Source organism: Nansenia antarctica, assembly GCF_963989245.1.
Source record: "Nansenia antarctica genome assembly, chromosome: 5".
Classification (NCBI taxonomy): domain Eukaryota; kingdom Metazoa; phylum Chordata; class Actinopteri; order Argentiniformes; family Microstomatidae; genus Nansenia; species Nansenia antarctica.
In genome coordinates this window covers 64,374,753-64,393,134 of record NC_137690.1, presented here as the reverse complement: position 1 = coordinate 64,393,134, position 18,382 = coordinate 64,374,753, and the positions used below count along the sequence as shown (strand labels likewise).

The 18,382-nt window shown below is 39.6% G+C and overlaps 1 protein-coding gene across 1 annotated transcript; it reads right to left on the bottom strand.

Moving 5' to 3' along the window:
* Positions 1 to 533: 533 nt before the first annotated feature.
* On the bottom strand, positions 534 to 16,444 carry ndfip2 (Nedd4 family interacting protein 2). The gene is made up of 8 exons (XM_080532126.1): positions 16,232 to 16,444; positions 13,220 to 13,376; positions 6,886 to 7,016; positions 6,346 to 6,433; positions 5,113 to 5,237; positions 3,862 to 3,928; positions 2,901 to 3,006; positions 534 to 2,719 (listed from the first exon to the last, which is right to left on the bottom strand). Exons 1-7 carry the CDS (start codon positions 16,259 to 16,261, stop codon positions 2,903 to 2,905), a joined length of 702 nt encoding a protein of 233 aa, XP_080388252.1. The 5' UTR covers positions 16,262 to 16,444; the 3' UTR covers positions 534 to 2,719; positions 2,901 to 2,902.
* Positions 16,445 to 18,382: the final 1,938 nt, after the last annotated feature.

Genomic DNA, 18,382 nt, shown 5'->3' with positions numbered 1-18,382 from the left:
TGTCTCGCACTTTAAATGAATGTGCAATAACACTATGTGCAATATGACAACCCTAGTCGTCTATCTGTACAGTATAGTATAGTGGATAGTGTACATTGCCTTTATTTATGTAAACCAGCTCCTTCCCTTCTTGTGTTTTTTTTCTTTCCTAACACCAGGGGAGCCACCCCTCCTAAATTTCGTTGTTTGGTACCTGTACTATAGCAATGACAATAAAGACCATTCATTCATTCATTCACTTACTGTGAGATTTGGTGGAGGATCGGTGATAATCTGGGGGTGCTTCAAAAAGCATTCAGAAGAGGACCTTCAGTACTGCAAACAGGGAGCTCTTCAGTTTTTGCAGACTTTTCAGAGTATTGATTTGGTTGGATACTATCCAAAGAGTAAAAGAACATATTAATGAACAAAACTATAACATAGGGTTATCAATATTATGTATAGTGGTGAAAGGAAAGGAGAATCATAGCCCTCCTGGGCTCTCAAGGGCAAATGATAACCTAAACAAAATGAGATCACACAGGAGACAGTCACAGGGTGCATTTTGAACTTTATTGGCATTTCGCAAGACTTGAGAGTTTATTAGAGTTAACAAGCACACATTATTATCTCTAAGAACTGGAGATATTCCAAGAATCATTCCTGACAAAAATAGTTTGGTAGTCTTTACAAACATACATAGAATACTTATTACTTTGCTCCATGTGAAATGTGTTATTTCAGCCTGACTAATCATGCATCTAAGTTATAATTAAAGATCTTTATATTGCTGAGGAGGTTTTCTGAAACATTATTGAACAATAAATGGCATAATTCGAGCATTAAAGAGGTTTGACAATACTTACAATTTCAGTTTAGGCTAATAGTAATAATCAAAAAATTACCCACAATGACATTATTTCAGAAATAACAAAAAGTGCAAAAGGCAAATATCCTGTTGGGATAAATACAAATTCCAGTTAAAAACTGATCGACAAAGTATCCATCTACACACTACAACAAGTAAGCAATTCACAACTCATAGAGGTTCTTAAAAAGTGCAAATATCATTAATTGGCATAAGCTTGGATACAGTTTCAGGATCAAATCATGAAAAAAAAGTCAAGCAAATTTTAATACCAAAGACAATTAAATCAGGGCAGAAGTCCTGGGAAAATAGACACAAATTCTAATAGACTAAGGCCCGATCCCGATTCCCTTTCCTACCCCTACGGCTCGTTTTGGAGCGCCACTTGCTTTGGAGCCAAGGACTCTGAACAGAGCCGCTCTGAACAGAGCCACAAGGCGTAGTGGCTGAAATCTTTCCCTCTGAAATGGGACAACCCTTCAAGATCATGATACATCATCACTAGTGTCATAGAAAAGCATTGACACTTGCGATTCATTCACAAGTTATGTTTTACGCTATCACTCGAACAAACAAGTTATCAAATAAAAAATAACAATGCTTCATTATCAGACCATGACAGAATAACGGTGCTCTGTAGGCTATCAACCTGTGCTCCTACCCTGCCAGTCTGCACTGATATAGGACAACAACTTTGCAGATGAACTTTAGTTAAATGTTTATATTAAAGGGGGGAAATGCGAAATGAAATATGTCAAAATGTGCCAGTATCATGCACAGATTAGCCTTAATAGATACCATTAAACACGGAGTGCAGATTTATTTTTATGGCTTTCCGAAATCCGATGTGACAGGAACGCTGGAGAAACAGACGCTGTCCACAGCGTTAGTCAGCTACATGATATGCTTTGGTAGTCTAATGGAAGTGCCCAGGTAATAGTTTTGCTATTATTGTCCTCTACTACTGAGCACCAAAACCCTCAGATCTTAAACTTGGCTGAAGTGCGCTGGACTTTGGAACGGTGTATTTCTATGTTAAGCATAGGCACAGCACATCCTCATAATAGCGTTTTTTTTTCTTTCTTCAAATCTTTATTAGCAAGTAATTACAAGCAATGACATTTCTGGTTGTCTTCCGCATTGCCTAGAGCAAAATCTGATTTCTGTAGATGATTCGCAATGCATCCTGGGAGGTAGGGTTATGACTCCGAATCGAACGTGGTCCTGAAAAATCTCCAGACGGAGCCTTGGAAAGCCCTCCCCCTGCCCCTCGTTGGAAACATTAATTGGAACACCCCTACCCTAAACGTGAACACGCAAAACAGAGCCGTCGGGGTGAATTGGGATCGGGCCTAATAGAGCTTTGATGGTCTACTGTAAAAGTAATACAATACTATCCAACTCATCATTATCACAAGATTGAACATCCACTTTAGGAAAGTACACAATTGCATAAGACCTCTTGGATGCATACTGTATTTGTACATATCCTCATACATTCCAAGTAGACCTACAACAGGTAGACCCAGCTACTGTAGTAGCTCCTAGTAAGACGTAGAAACAATATTTGGGATATCAAGCAGGTTATGACAATACCAGGGGTAGATAGAAATACATGTAAATCAAAGTAAGCTGAACAAAGCCGAAAACACTATTAAACAGGAGCTTGGTTAATCTATATTAACTTCTGAAAGAGTGGCGAGTCAGTTCTTTTTGCTTTTGCTTTAATGAAGAGGTCAGACTTTGGCAGAAAAGATGCACTTGTTCCTCCTTATTCCCTCCTTTTTTTTCACTGTGGGCTGTTGTCCTGGTCATTTGAGGGGTAGCAAATCAAACAATTTCACATTTAGGAGGAATGTTTGGTATGAAAACCTGAAGTGAATGAAATGGAGAGATAAGTTATATTATATAAAAATATACTTTTTTGTATGTTGTACTAACACATTCATGACAAGTGATGTTACAATACTTGATTGTCTGTAGGATCAGATACATTTGTAATGAAAATATCTAAGTTGACATCCTCAGTATGCGTAATACGGTCTTCTTTTACCGTTAGTAGAGAAAGAAGAAGCGCGTTCTGTGGGAGGCAGCCATGCTTTCTGACATGTTGCGCACTGTCAGATAGTTCACAAATCCTCTGAAGAAGAGCAGGAGACCTGGTAATAGAGAATAATTCATTAATGTACATTATGTCTTTGACCTGTTCACACTATGCAAGTACTGATGCGCTAGTCCTAGTCCAAGTTAATAGAATTTCATCCCAATCATCCCCACATTCTATGCCTCTATGCCTAGCATTAGAATACATCATGTCTTCATAGACACTACACTCCATGAGCTGCCTGCCATCGGTGAGGAGAACCCAAGCATATGTTTTAATGGGTCCATTGCAAAAAGTTCATTGCATTTCAATTCAATTCAACTTATTGAGTGATTTGTTGATGACATTTTAGCTTTTTAGCTAATTTTAAGAGTGTCATATGCAGGGTATACATACTTATGAAAGAGTGAAAGATGTCTGTGTTTCAATTTGAATACATTTGAAGTAATTTCTAAACTTGTTTTCACTTTGTCATTACGGGGTATTGTGTGTGGATTGATGAAAATGTTTATGTATTTAATACATTTTAAATTGAGTCTATAACACAACAACATGTGGAAAAAGTTAAGGGTTATGTTGACTTTCTATAGGCACTGTTTCATCTTTGCAGGCTTAAAATAAATGTAAGAAGAACATGAGCAACTCAAACTGGCCAGCAGATGGTGTAGATGTGTAACATGCTCTAAGGGTAGTTGGTTAATTTGTTGAGATATACTGTATCTGTTGAGATACATCTGCTGCATATTACCAACATGGTAAAAGAGGTTGTTCAAAAACACTTTTCATGTTGTACCTTGAGCTAAGTAAGCATTGGTATGGAAAGTAATGTAAATCTTACAAAGTAACAACTTATACCTGGAGTATGTGGACAACGATACTAAGTGCAGCATACAATACTGATCAAACTTACCAAGGACCAGGAAGATCCACCAGAGCCAATACTGCCCATTGAAGTATCCAGTAAAGTAGTCAGAGAACTGTGGAAAAAAATGTACAGTTGATGATAAGTAACTAAAACAAGATTTGATCATCTTGGTAGGGATGCTCCGATTTATCGGCCACCGATTTAAATCGGCCGACTTCACTCCAAATGACTCAATCGGTGATCGGCAAAAATGGCCGATCGCAAAAAACGATCTTTTTTTTTCTTTCTTTTTTTTCCTGGGGAAGACAGATAACTGAACAGAAAACATAGGAGGACGTAACAGTATGTAAACCATGAAGGCCACGTTTATGATGTCTTTTATACAGCCATATCGACTGACTTGGGCTTCAGGCCCTAACTGGGTGATAGGCCAGACCTTTACTATGCCATAAAAATGGGTCTGCGTTTGCTTGGTGCCTAATGGATCAAAACTTTTGTCTAAAAAGCAAAAAATATGTAGGCTATCCAGTCAGTAGGCCTACAGTTATGTATTTAAAAAAAAATCGGTATCGGTATCGGTATCGGTTGATCTTGAGGAAAAAAATCGGTGATCGGTATCGGCCCCAAAAATCCAGATCGGAGCATCCCTAGTCTTGGTTATCGTTAGAAATACTCATTTACGTTAGCATCAGACCCGAAGTAATATATTGGGTGCCTTTTTTACGGGTGCCTTTTTCTCCAGCCCAAAATATTTCCGGAAATGTTAGTGCAGTAACTGTGATTACTTGAGTTGGCAATACCAAGGCCCATATCTACAGTGTTGCATAACATACAGTGGGAGTGGCAATCCACACTAGTGACTGGGCCTACTTCCATCTCAACTCCACTGAGAGCCTGAGGCTAAAAGAAATTATCTTTCCCAATGACAGGGGAGGGTCAGGGGTTGCTCTTCCTGTGTCAATTATACAGGGATTTGATTGATGTCAGAGCTCACTGGCTCCTGCTCTAGGTGTCCTCCTCACATCTCTAGAAACAAGCCGTAGCATGCATCTGCTTCCTGCAACAGCAGCACATAGGCAACGCTGTGATAACTAGCTATTTATTTTTGCACACCATTTAACTAATTGACCATCTTCAGTCATGTAAAGTTAAGTAACTAAGTAGAACGTATGAAATGCTAAAGATGACAGTAAGTAACATTTATGTTTGAAGTATGCATTCTTTGTAGAGGCTAAAATGACAATACACAATATGAGACTTAGAGCCCCATTAAGAAAAGCTTTAACCTGTACATACCCGCACAATAAGAATCCACTTGATGAGGGAGAGGCCAAAGCCGCATATTGCCCCATATCGACCAGCAATGGTGTTAGTCAGGCAGAAAGACAGACAGAACCCAATCCAATTGAACAGGAAGGCCACTGTTTGGAGACAAACACAAGCATGTCATTATGATTATCTTACAAGGTCTTGAGCAAAGTTCTATAGGATTGATAATTGTGGTTAAACGTACACCTGCACAGTCAATCAATGTTCAGCAGATTAGAACATGTTATGAAACCTGTGCAAGTTACAAAAGCCATGCCCTTCACTAATACATGCTTAGTTACTGATTCAACACACTGAGAGCAGCAAGAGAACATATTTTTTTCTTCTTTCCCTCCTGCATTCCTATTGGGAGGGATCATGTTGTTTTCCAAAGATCTCAATTAAAGAGACTGAATGTTGCCACCTTGTGGTGAAACCAGAGAAAGCAACTAGACCTACAACAACAGCTTATAGAATTGCTATAGAAAACCTTTTTTCAACCGTTCAAAATAACTAATTGCAGTATTACTAATAGATAACCACAGTCAGATGTTATCCGTATATCAAAATCATCCTGACGACCAGACCCATATTACTATTCCTACAAACCCCTCCAGCGGGCATATTGAAAAAAAACAAATGTTCATACTACTACTAGAAGAACATCATTTATTAGTCAGAAAGGCTTCAAACACCATTCTAAGTTCTCGTAAATTAGCCTATACCATCATTTTATACATACATTTTTAGATTAGATTCAACTTTATTGTTAGTATAAGCATTAGATAACGAAATGCAGTAAAAAGTGTATGTCAGAAGCAGGATTTGAACCCCCGTCTTAAAACAACACTTTGATATTATGGCAGCAGTTAATACCACTATGCCATCGTGATGACCTGACAGTTATTTTTCGTCTTCATGAAGTTCAATAAGTAGAAGCCCTACGCTGTCACTTTCCAGTCTAGTATCTTCTTTTCGACAATCGGCTCTTCTGGGCTCGTTCTCCCTACGGGCGCGCGCCCAAATCGAGAATTTCTGTGAACAATGATGACACAAGCCTGATTCTCATTCAAGGAATCACTTTAGGCTTGAATCACAATCGAGAGTTGCCTGAACGAGGCTTTCCTTTTAATCGCGAATATACTAATCAACGTACGTGGAATACCCCCCTGCTCTCTACGACTCAAGTATCAATATCAACATGAGGGCCAGTTAACTCACTGAAAAAGGCCAGCATGAATATCCCATCATTCCCCACTCTCAGCTGATCAGCATCACTGAAGTCATCTCTAGGAGTGAAGTCATCCTCCTGCTCAAGTGAGAGAAAAAAACACTGCATTAAAAGGTTGACAAAATGACAGAGGTCAGATGGCCTCTTACTGCTCAATGTGTATTACACTGACATGGGTTGTTTGACTTAAAAAGTTCCTTCTTGTTTTTGAGTTGCTGAGCAACCAAAGCAAATATAACATTTCCCCTGCTTTGACCACAAAGACGATGTTGGCATACCACGGACTGGTATGACTGATCTCTGACATTCACTTCACTGCTCAAACTATAGCAGCCTAACTTAAAGGTGAAATGTGTATAAAAACATGACTATGATTGACAGATTCATTATTTCCATTAAAAGGTTTACATTGTTACATTGAGCAAGGGGGGACTGCAGTCACTCCTTATTCTCCGGCGTAAACTGCAAAGACCCATTTCTTCAGGCTACACCTGTAGATGTCTGTGGTTTGTGCGTGAGCTTTTCCTTACCCGTGGCAATACCTCTACAGGACAGAGGGCCATGGCTGCTGCTTTGGCCTTCTCAGCCTCATCATAGGTGGGCAATGAGGTTGCAACACTGTAGGGGGGTGGCACGGGGAAATCACACTGGAAACTGCTTTCTGTAGGATGTCAACAGGGAAGAGGGCCATTAGAACAGGACAAAATAGACAGGTGAAGATGGATCCTGTAAAACGAAAAACTTCAACATCTATCAAATGATTATTCAATGTAATCAAATATACTAAGAGAATTGCCCAATTTCTTGAGTCATGTGAACTAGGGATGCACAAATTCTTGGTCGAAGCCAAAACCGAAATTAAGGAAACGATTGGCCGAATACCAAATACATACCGGCAGTTTTTTATTTATTTAGCTTATTCATGTAAAATGTAAAATGATAATTATCAAAAGTACGTGTTTGAAATTGTATATACTTTATGTTGCCTAATATTTCCTAATTTCATGAAAGATTCTTTCATATGAATAATTTCAAATTCTGACAGCGGCTGGTAAAAGTCACCAATCAAAATGTTCAGACTTTTATTTTGAAAAACAGACTTATTTAGAAAAACGGAAATACATTTCTATGTTGTTGAAAATCACATCACAGACTCGCTAGTCAAGCGAAAATATTGCAATGCAATGGATTCGGTGAGTAATCCCGACTACTACCTAGTTAACTGTACTACTTCATTGTTTACAGGCGCACAAAACAAGCTGTGTTAGTTGACTAGCGAGTGTGTCATTTATTTTCAACAACACTCAAATGTATTTACATTTTGCTAAATAAAAGTCTGAACATTAATTCGGCTGCCAACCCTTTCAGCAGCAGCTGTCACATAACACAGTGATCCCATCATCAGTTTCCAGTGATTGCTTAGCTTACACTTTTTTTTTTTTTGTAAACATATTTTATTGGCATTTTGGCAGTCCTCACAAAACACCACAGAAACACAGCCAACCCACGCTTTTATTTTGATGTCGCAAAAACTAAAAAGAAGTCTTAATGTCGGAATGTGCCTCTCATTGTCGTTCAGAGAACAGATGCTGAACAGTGGAGGCTCCTCCATAGAGGTGGAGGAGGCCTGGCCTCCCCAATAATTTGAAAGAGAGAGAGATTTAAAAAAGCAATAATTATATTTTATAATTTTTATTTATTTAACAAAAAACACATTTTTTTTTTTTTTTATATTCATATTATTTATTAATATTATTTCCGTTTCGTTCATAAATCTTTTCCATGGCTAAAACCCAATATTGCAATTGTAAAGCACCTACAGGCCAGAATCCCTATCCGTTTCTATTACTCATACACGCGTGTGGCGGAAAAAGGTACTACACGGAGGCCAGGCCTCCCCTAGAAAAGTGGTTTCTCATAGAAGTCAATGTAATGCAATTTTTTTCATGGCAATATGTGATTGGCCAAATCACTGAAAATGGGTGGGCAGGAGGCCTGGCCTCCGTGTAGTACCTTTTTCCGCCACACGCGTGTATGAGTGCTGTTCTGCAGGATAAATATTAGAAATGGATGAAGTATTGTTCCGAATTGTATGTTGTGTGTCTGATTGACATAGTGTTTGAGTGCTTTTGACATGTCATTGATTGTATGTAGTATGTTGTGGTGAATGTTGTGAGCCTGAGCAGAAGGGACAATAGCTGCTGCAGGCGGACCAGAGATTCATGTCAATTGTTTTGTTTATTTGATGACCCATTGTGCAGGCAATAAAAGCTGCTTCATCCACCATCCTGAGAGTGTCCCAATCCCTTCAGTACCGCCAAACACAAATTAATAATTTTTAACAAAGACAGATAAGAAGAACAGGGAACATTCCATCGCGAGTGAAGCGAGCAAGCGGGAAAAAAATTGGCCTCCTCAATTCTGGAAGTCACCAGCCTCCACTGATGCTGAACTGCCTAAATGTTTGCTGTAATTATATGACTTGGCAGTAGGCAGTCATCACTCAATGCTCATCTTATTCATAGAACAGCATGGGTTGCTTGCAGCGTTTAATCGCGTCATTAAAAAAAAAGTCTCGTATTCGGTAATCATTCGGTCTTTTCACACATTCGGCCGAGCACCGAATGTACTTTTATTGCTATTTTCGATCAAATAATTTCGGTGCCCGAACTTTCAGTGCATTCCTAAAGTGAACTAGGGGTGGGACAAAATATTTATACAACGATTATCGTATCGTGTGGCCTCTTGCGATATGATTATCGATTCCACGTCACCAAATATCGCTATAAAAAAAATGTATACTTAAAAAAACCTGCGCACGCGCATTGTAGAACGGAGGTGAGCAAGGCTTCCTTTTAACTCCCCGAGGGCTACGACTATTTACCAAGTCTATTGCTGGGTTTATCTGCAAGGACCTTCGCCCGTACAGTGTAGCCGAAAACAAAGGTTTCCGCCGGATGCTGCAAACACTGGCAGCAAGATATGAAATACTGTGTCAAAAATAATTCACTGAAACGGCTATTCCAGTGTTGTATACGTAGTCCTTCCTCTAAACAAGTCCTGCTTTCTGGGCAGTTAAGCCTTTTGGCACTTTATTTTGTATGAATGATGGCAGGCACACATGGACAAGTTGCATTCAGTGTGTGTGTGTATGTTAGAGACACTAAGCTAAGAGTAAGAAAGAAAGGCTAGTACTAAATTATTGTTTGTTTCATTTTTCACAACCAGCGACAACAAAGTGAATGAATAAAAAACATAATTCCTGCTTTTTGTCACACTGATTTTACTAAACAGTTAATGAGTAACGTCAGCCGGTTTTGTGCGTGTACTCTCATGTAGGCCTACTTCGCATTGATGAGCTGATGATCTTTCATTGTGTGTGTGTGTGTGTGTGTGTGTATGTTAGGGATGGACGGTTTTTCGGTTAAACCGAAAACCGGGGTTTCTAAAATTAGAAACGGTTTTTTATCAAAACCGTCTGAAACCGGAACTGGAACATGTCACATATTTGTCGTGTGTGAAAATAAAAATGATACAGTCTGAATCTGCCGCACAATGAGTGAGAGGTTTGGTCAGTTGTGAAGAATAACTGAGGATTAATATCTAATTGGGATTATATTTAAGGGTAACGAATCACTCTATGGGAAAGATAGTTGCCTTTAGTTATTGGTAGATAGGAAAGGTTTTTTACAATTACTCGCTTACATTTAATAAGATCATTTTCGCTGCTCTCTGTAAAGCGCATTGGGTCACTTTTGTGAGAAATGCGCTATAGAAATAAAATGTGATTTGATTTGATATCAATCAATCAAACTTTATTTATGTTCTATAGCACACATCATGCATTGAATGTAACTCCAAGTGCAGTATTTACTAAACCACAATATAATAAAACAAGAGCTATACGGATCAAGAGTGTACTTTGTGCACAGCGCCACTGTGTGTCACAAGTTCACCTTCAGAGCGGGTGTTCAGCGCAGCAGGCAAAATTGTAAGTCCGTTCCGAGCGCAGCTGAATCCTGAAAAGGTGAACATGCTCGTGTTTCTTGCGAAGAACCTCGATTAACGGACTATTTAATAGCCTTTAATAGCTTTTATGCTCATTTTTTGTTACTGCCAGTTTTTGTTATTTAGTTATTAGCCATAGGTTGTGAATTAGAATTAGAATGAATGTGATCAGTGATATCTTTGCACAATTGTTTTACCTGCTTGCACTCAATTTGCACTCGTTTGTATTTATATTTATAGATGTTTTTGTTTACGTTTTCTATTCTATTGTATATTCTATGTTGCTCAAAGAATAAAACTGGAACATGTCACATGTTTGTCGTGTGTGAAAATAACAATGATACAGTCTGAATCTGCCGCGCAATGAGTGAGAGGTTTGGTCAATTGTGAAGAATAACTGAGGATTAATATCTAATTGGGATTATATTTAAGGGTAACGAATCACTCTATGGGAAAGATAGTTGCCTTCAGTTATTGGTAGATAGGAAAGTTTTTTTTTACAATTACTCGCTTACATTTAATAAGATAATTTTCGCTGCTCTCTGTAAAGCGCATTGGGTCACTTTTGTGAGAAATGCGCTATAGAAATAAAATGTCATTTGATTTGATATCAATCAATCAATCAAACTTTATTTATGTTCTATAGCACAAATCATGCATTGAATGTAACTCCAAGTGCAGTATTTACTAAACCACAATATAATAAAACAAGAGCTATACGGATCAAGAGTGTTTGTGCACAGCGCCACTGTGTGTGAAGGCGCTACTGAAAGTGATGACAGAACGCATGTCTCAGAAGATACGCGGTCACTTAGTGACGCAAAGGTAGTTCTGTATTTATCTCTATCTGTATTAGTACATTTATTTTGAAAGCTCTATTTTGACAGCTCTACCATGGGCACTTTTATTTTGATGGGGCATTCTTTGTTGATTGACTTACGACAGTTCAGGACGAGTCAGTCTCGCGGCATGTGGTTTTTATGAAAAGCTTTAAGTATGTTCACTGCATAATTCTAAGTCTAATATTTCAGTGATTATTGAGCAGTATTCAAATATTTAAATACATTGAGCAGCAGCTGAAACTTTGTCTAAGAACCAAGATATTGAGAAAGCAGTTCATTCAATGAAGACGCTGTTCCAAGAGATGATCTTCCGTGCAGGCGTGCACCCTGGATCAGCGGAGCTGGTGTGTTAAGTGTTCATGTGTTTTCATGTATGGTGTAGCTTACAAAAGTCTGCCTTTCCACTTATATTTGTGAAACTAAGTAGCCTAAATGTGTTGCGACTGTGCTTACGGTGTTTTAATGGTGTTCGACACGAGTGTATTGTAGCAGTAGGGCTCAATTATTTGAAATTGGCGTTTTTTTTTTTTTTTTTTTTCCGGTTAACCAGAAAACCGCAGTTTTAGTCTTTGACGGTTTTTCGGTTTCAATAATTGGAAACCGTCCATCCCTAGTGTATGTATGTGACTGTCAGTCACAAGTTTATATTCTACGGATGTTGTTTAGTGCTGTATGCGCGTTCCCGGTTCCATGTGTACTCTACTCTTGTGTACTTGTAGTAGCTGATTATACTTCATATTCGATGAGCTGATGATCTTTCTGTGTGTGTGTGTGTCAGTGTATTGGGCGTATCTGTCAGTCACATGTAGGGATGTCCCGATCCCACGATACCGATACCGATACCTGGGCTTCGGGTATCTGCGATACCGATACCGATCCGATATTTGTATACATTTTTTGACCCCTGAATAATAACAAATACCTCCCCAGTATATAGTCCACACCAACAACAGTTAAATTAAAGACTGCCAGCCTTTATTAAAGCAACAAATGCGACGTGTTGTGGATTGGAACTACGGATCATAAGCTTTCAAATGATGTGTCATACATTGAAATCCGAAAAAATATGAAGTTAGAGTCATTTGAATGTTGTTAGACGTCAGGCACATATAGGGTTAACCTCTTTGTAATGAAACCGGAAGCTGTATCCAATATACCCATTATGCGCATTTTAAGCGCATATAGGACACCCGTGAAGCATTTCTGCGACACGCGTTTCTGTTCAGTTTTTATTCCCTCATCGCTTATACACATAAGTTTGACTGCGCATGACAGTAGTTCAGCAGTAGTCGCACTGGTGCGATTGAATGTATTTCCAAGTTGCACAGAAATATATTCACTCGCAAATGCGACCAAATCATGCATGTGACCACTGGCTACTACTGTTGTCGTCACTTGAGTGACACGCCAGATCGGGCACGCGGATCGGAGCCTTTTTTTTTTCTGGTGCGATCCGCGATCCAGCATTCAGGACCAATATCGCGGCGATATCCGATATCAGTATCGGAACATCCCTAGTCACATGTATGCACGTTACGCATGTTCTGCTGCAGCTGTAGCCTCAGGATATCTTGGTGGGATTTTTCCTTCAGTAAACACAGATATCGTCATGTATCGTTGATGAATTGTCTTACAATGGATTTATTATCGCACAATCGTTGTACCGTGATACTATCGGTATCGGGGGGCAAACTATCATACGGTTATCATATAGTGAGTTACCCTGCAATTCCCTACTGTAAATGGACTGCACTTATATAGCGCCTTCATCCAAACCGCTTTACAACGGAATCTCATTCACCCACACATTCACACACCAATGGCGGTAAGCTACCATGCAAGGCGCCGGCCTACTCACTGGGAGCAATTTGGGGTTCAGTGTCTTGCCCAAGGACACTTCGACATGTGGCCAGCCTGGGCTCGAACCGCAGATCTGCCAACCTTGCGATCATTAGACGGCGGCTCTACCTCCTGCGCCACAGCCGCCCCCCTACTGTATAGCTTAATTCTGTACCTGGGGCGGCAGTGGCTCCCAGGACAATGCTGGTGTAGGGGGGTGGTGGGGCCTCAGCCTCTCCCTGCAGGGCTGGCTCCGGGACAGGGCTGGCCTGGGACGATGTGGACGGCTGGGCGCTGGTGGAGGCCTCAGAAGAGTCGTCCTCATTTTGTAACTGAGAATGAGAGGTAGAGGCAAGACCGTGTTAACCACTTGGCAACCCAAGTTAGTAATACACTCACAGCTCCTTTCTACACACAAACACTGATGACGTTTGACCCGAGTTTCACTCACTTCAACAGTGAAGTCCTCTTTCATCTCCACCTTAAAATGTGCGCAATATTTTGCAGACCTCTAAACATATTTCGGAAAGCAATTGCTATATATTATAACATATAGGCTATAAAAGGGATGATCATTTCTGTCTTGTTTGCGTCCATTGCAAGTTCTGGCTGTCTGTTTACTTTCGTTTTCGATGTACGCATGTGGGTCGCAGGTGGGTCGTTTCAAGTGTTGCGAGTGTAAGCACAGGTATCAGATATGGGTCATTTAATGGGTCACAAAAGTAAAAAAAAGAACATACGGATATAGGCACTAAATCGGAACTAGGCATTACGACCTGCGGTGTAAATGCAGCCATAATGTCATCCCATAATGATGTTATTTGATTGCAAGCATAGCTACAGTTTCAAGAGAACATTGTCACGAGAAACAGAAATATGAGTAATGCGTTACAGAAAGACTGCTGTCAAAATCATTTGATCTTCATATGCGAGACATTTAGTCCAACATGCTTATGATCACAGATCCTTACATTATGTGAATCATTATGTCTAACATTAACTAACAATTCATTCTGCTGATATATAGAAGAGTTTAGCAGTGACAGCTAAATGTTTTTTTTGGCATTGCAGTTCATGAAAGAGATAGGTCTAGTCTAGTGGCTTTGCATTTCGTCAAATGACCGGGGTTAACCTTGTGGCTTGGAACACAATAAGTTCAGCATCATGACGTATGTAGCGTACTAGTAGGAGTTCAGCCTTGCTTAATTTACAACAACCTTTCAACCTAACTTCAGCAGTGCTGTTATACATTTAACCTAAAACTTCACAAAGTTATGACACACTGAAGCAAAAACCACAGTTGCCTAGCAACTGACTGCAGTGAAGAGGCAGGATGTGTGTGGTGGTTGAAAGTTCTGTAAATCAAGGGTGAAATAAAAAAGTCACAAAATGTGGGCTACTTTCCCTGGTGTAACAGCTGATGTGGGATAATGCACCAACACACTTTGGATAGTTATTGCTAAAGGCTAACAGCTACAATGGCAAAACTTTGACTTGACCGGGACTAAGACTACACAATTCTAAGACTGATTCATGAAAAATGTTTTATAAATACATAATGTGCCTAGCCAGCTAGCAAGCAAGACTGCATTACAAGTAGAAAAGGGTTCTGTAACTGGGTAAACAAAACAAACAGGACTTGCTAAACCAGAGCTCAGTGAACCTTGGACACCCACACTAGATGATACTATGAAACCTTATCACATAGCATTGTGGATTGTTGCAAGACCAGTTTGGACTGGTAATCTGGTGTGTCAGGTCAGGTCAGGTCATACTTGGAAGAAACAGTATCATGTTTATAAACATGGTAAAGTATGCCTAGACGAGTAATACATGTGTATGAGTTAGTTGCGTAACTGGAAGCAGTTAACTTTGTAGTGAGCTATCACAGGGTATATACAGGAATCTTGAGGTTAATTTCAATACCTTTCTAAGACTTTTTAAAGACCTTGTCAACATGTTTCCAGACCTCACCGCCACTTCGAGCTGTAACCGTTTACATCAGTGACACCTTTAACTCAACAGTTTTAGTTTGCAATAGACTAGAGTCTAGACCACTATCATACTACACAATTTCCGGTTCATCTTTGTTTTTTTAATCAAAACTAATTCATTCACAAACTTTTACTAAACGTTTTTAGGACTCAAACTCTTTGGACAGAGTCTAATTCAGAAAAATACCTACAAAATTCAAGACCTCATAAAAATCGTGATAAGACTTTTGAATACTTATTAAGGGTCTTGATTTTCCCAAAATTGATTTATCAACTTGTAATACTTTCCCTGGTATGAGTAGTTGCGTAATTGGAACCAGTTAACTTTGGAGTTAGCTATCAGCAGTGTCAGGTGTTTGACACTTCGAGCCAGTGTCACTTGTCAATTACCTCCTAAATCTGACTAGGTCAGAATACATTTTCCCTTATTGGCTATTCCCTTAACGACTAAAAAAACTACGGGAAGAGAGACTGTTCACATGAACATTTTCAGGCATTTATAACATATCTAACAGTAACATAGGCGGTTGTGAGTGATGACAGCAAACAGAAGTCGTGCCAGTAGCTTGCTATGCTAGCTAAGCTAACGTTAAAACACCACCGTGCAATCCTAGCTCATATCTTAGCCAGTGAAAACGGAGTGTCAAAACGGCAGCTAAGCTAACGCGTCGCTAGCTGGGCTAACCAGCTATGCTAACCAGCTATGCGGTAGTGGTGAGATGGATCTAACGCCCTCTGGTTCCCCGTTAGCCCGTATGAACACTACTGCCTGGCTATAGAGCTAAGCAGCTATATGCGGTCACTAAAGGTAAGGCCCGGTTAGCTGTTAGCTTAGCTACGACAACACAGTGCTAGCACAAGGCTAGCTAGCTAGGTTATGCTAAGCTATAGCTAAGCATGCTAATGTAAAAGTGACAGCAGTAGAAACATTGCTTTAGCTATTTAACTAACTAACTAGCATACGTAGCTAACTGTCAAGACAATCGTTGCTGTCTGTCATCGTGTTAAGGGGACAGAAAGATACGTTTCTGGTTGGCTGGCAAGGTATATATATATATATATATATATATATATATATATAAGGTCGACAGCAAGTCCTGTGTAAGATAATAAGATAATGTATTGTTGTTTGAGATGATTCTGGTTTATTATAGCGCCACATTAGCAGGCAAGTGTCAGTTGTTTTGACTCACCGCTTGGTATCGGCTCGACGCCTGGTCCATCTTGACGTTACTGGACGTTTCTGCCAGCCAGCAAGAAAGTCGAAGACTTTGTTTAAGCTACTTCACAACTTTATCTATGACTTTCTAAGATGACACCACTCTATAAAAGTACATGTGATAAACCCTCCGGAGCGGGCAAGCCACTAAATACGTCCATTGACGTTTCAACTGAGAAATACTTCAGTTTCAGGAAACGAGGAGGATACGCGTTCTCTGGAGTTGTGTGACGCAATTTAGAATTCCGAATTCCACCAGCAGATGACGCCAAACTCCAACGAAGTGTTTCTCGGCAGTTCGTGACGTTAGAATTATAAGGTTCTATCTCCTTTTTTGTCCAAATTGAGTTTTTTACATAATCTGATCCATTAGGTGTTGATTAATGCCTGTGTGGTGTTATTTTTAAAATGTTGACATTTTTGAGTTAGTAATTCATAAAATACAAATGTTCCATCTCACAAAACATAATGGAATGTAAACACTTTGACGCTCAATATCTCTGAACTGCCCTAAACGGAGATAGAACCTTATAATTCTAAATTCACGAGTTGTGGGGCTGTAATTAATATGGGCATGGGCAGTAGTTACAACATTGTTGATCGAGCCCAGCAAAAACATGTCTGACTAACTAATCAACACCACGGTTAGGGTTAGTTGACAATTTGAAACAAGTGCTTTGGAAATAGTATTAGGCAAATTAGGCAAAACATTTGTCTTTCTCTTTCTCGTCATTAAGGAGATTAGGAATATGAGGCCCTGATTTCAGAGAGAATACATTAGGCCGTTTTGGCTCATAGAACGATTATTCCAAAAGAAACTCAGAGGATTCAAGCAGCGTCTCTCTTCTTTCTGTCTAATGTTGTTGTTGAAATATTTGTTTGACAAATACACACACACACACACACACACACACACACACACACACACACACACACACACACACACACACACACATGTTAACATTAACCTGCAGTGTTCATACATGAACACAGGGAGGCACTGTAATCATACTCATTTTGTAAAAATGAATATTTTTAATGAATGAATAGCCCATTTTAACACACCTGTAAAAAACAACAACATTATCTGTGAGAATATATTAATGAAAACATTGTCTATTGGATATCATACTGTAGTTGTCATGCAAGAGATTTTAAGCACCAATTGTTGGGGTTAGCCACACCCACCGAGTGAAACAAGTCACAGAGTCCGACCTAAACTACAGAGCTCTACCCAGTGACCCAGTGCTCTTAGGTACTTACAAAGCCTATCCAAAATGATATTCCATCAGAATTATGCCTGTAATACCTCAATCGAAAGCTAGCAAACCCTTGATAAGCACTTAAGTGCTTGATAAGCACCACAAGGGCATGGAGAAGCTAAACAGAAGATAGATAGATAGATAGATAGATAGACTTTATTTGTCATTGCTACAGTACAGGTACCAAACAACGAAATTTAGGAGGGGAGGCTCCCCTGGTGTTTAGGAAAGGAAAAAGAAACACATTTTGGAAAAAGCATAGATGCATAAAATCACAAGAAGGTAAGGAGCTGGTTTACATCAATAGAGGCTATGTACACAATCCACTGTACTATACTGCACAGATAGTCAACTAGGGTTGTCATATTTCACAAGAAAGTATTTTTTCACATTATTTTAAAGTGTCACAGTTTGCAGGCTTGAAAATGTACATGTTTGTGCCTCAGCACTAGCTGCCATACAATCCGTCCGGACTGTCCTGGGCCCAGAACTTAGGCCTTTTCTGTGTTCAGGGCCTTGACGGCCCTGTGGTAGAAGCTGTCCTTCAGTCTGTTTGTCTTAGCGGCCGGGGTCCTGTACCTCCTGTTCGAGGGGAAGCAGTGCATACAAGCAAGCACATCTGATAATTACCTTATAATTATATGCCTTTTCCATTAGATGATGTAAAACTATTGTAGACTGGGATTTCCACATCAAATGTCTTTGAATGTCTTTGTCTAATAGTTTAGAACAGCAAGAGGGCTCACACATATTAATGAAAACATTTGCACACACACAAAACCATAACAAGAACCTTTCCACCCACACAGCAAACCTTGCATACCTGTACCCTGACAAATACGAACCTGAGGTACATGGGTGAG

Coding starts and splice junctions, on each gene's coding strand:
- ndfip2 (XM_080532126.1), bottom strand. CDS start 16,261: ATGGACCAGGCGTCGAGCCGATACCAAGCG. Junction 7,017..13,219: donor GGGAGCCACTGCCGCCCCAG/GTACAGAATTAA, acceptor GACATCCTACAG/AAAGCAGTTTCCAGTGTGAT. Junction 6,434..6,885: donor CTGTAGAGGTATTGCCACGG/GTAAGGAAAAGC, acceptor TCACTTGAGCAG/GAGGATGACTTCACTCCTAG.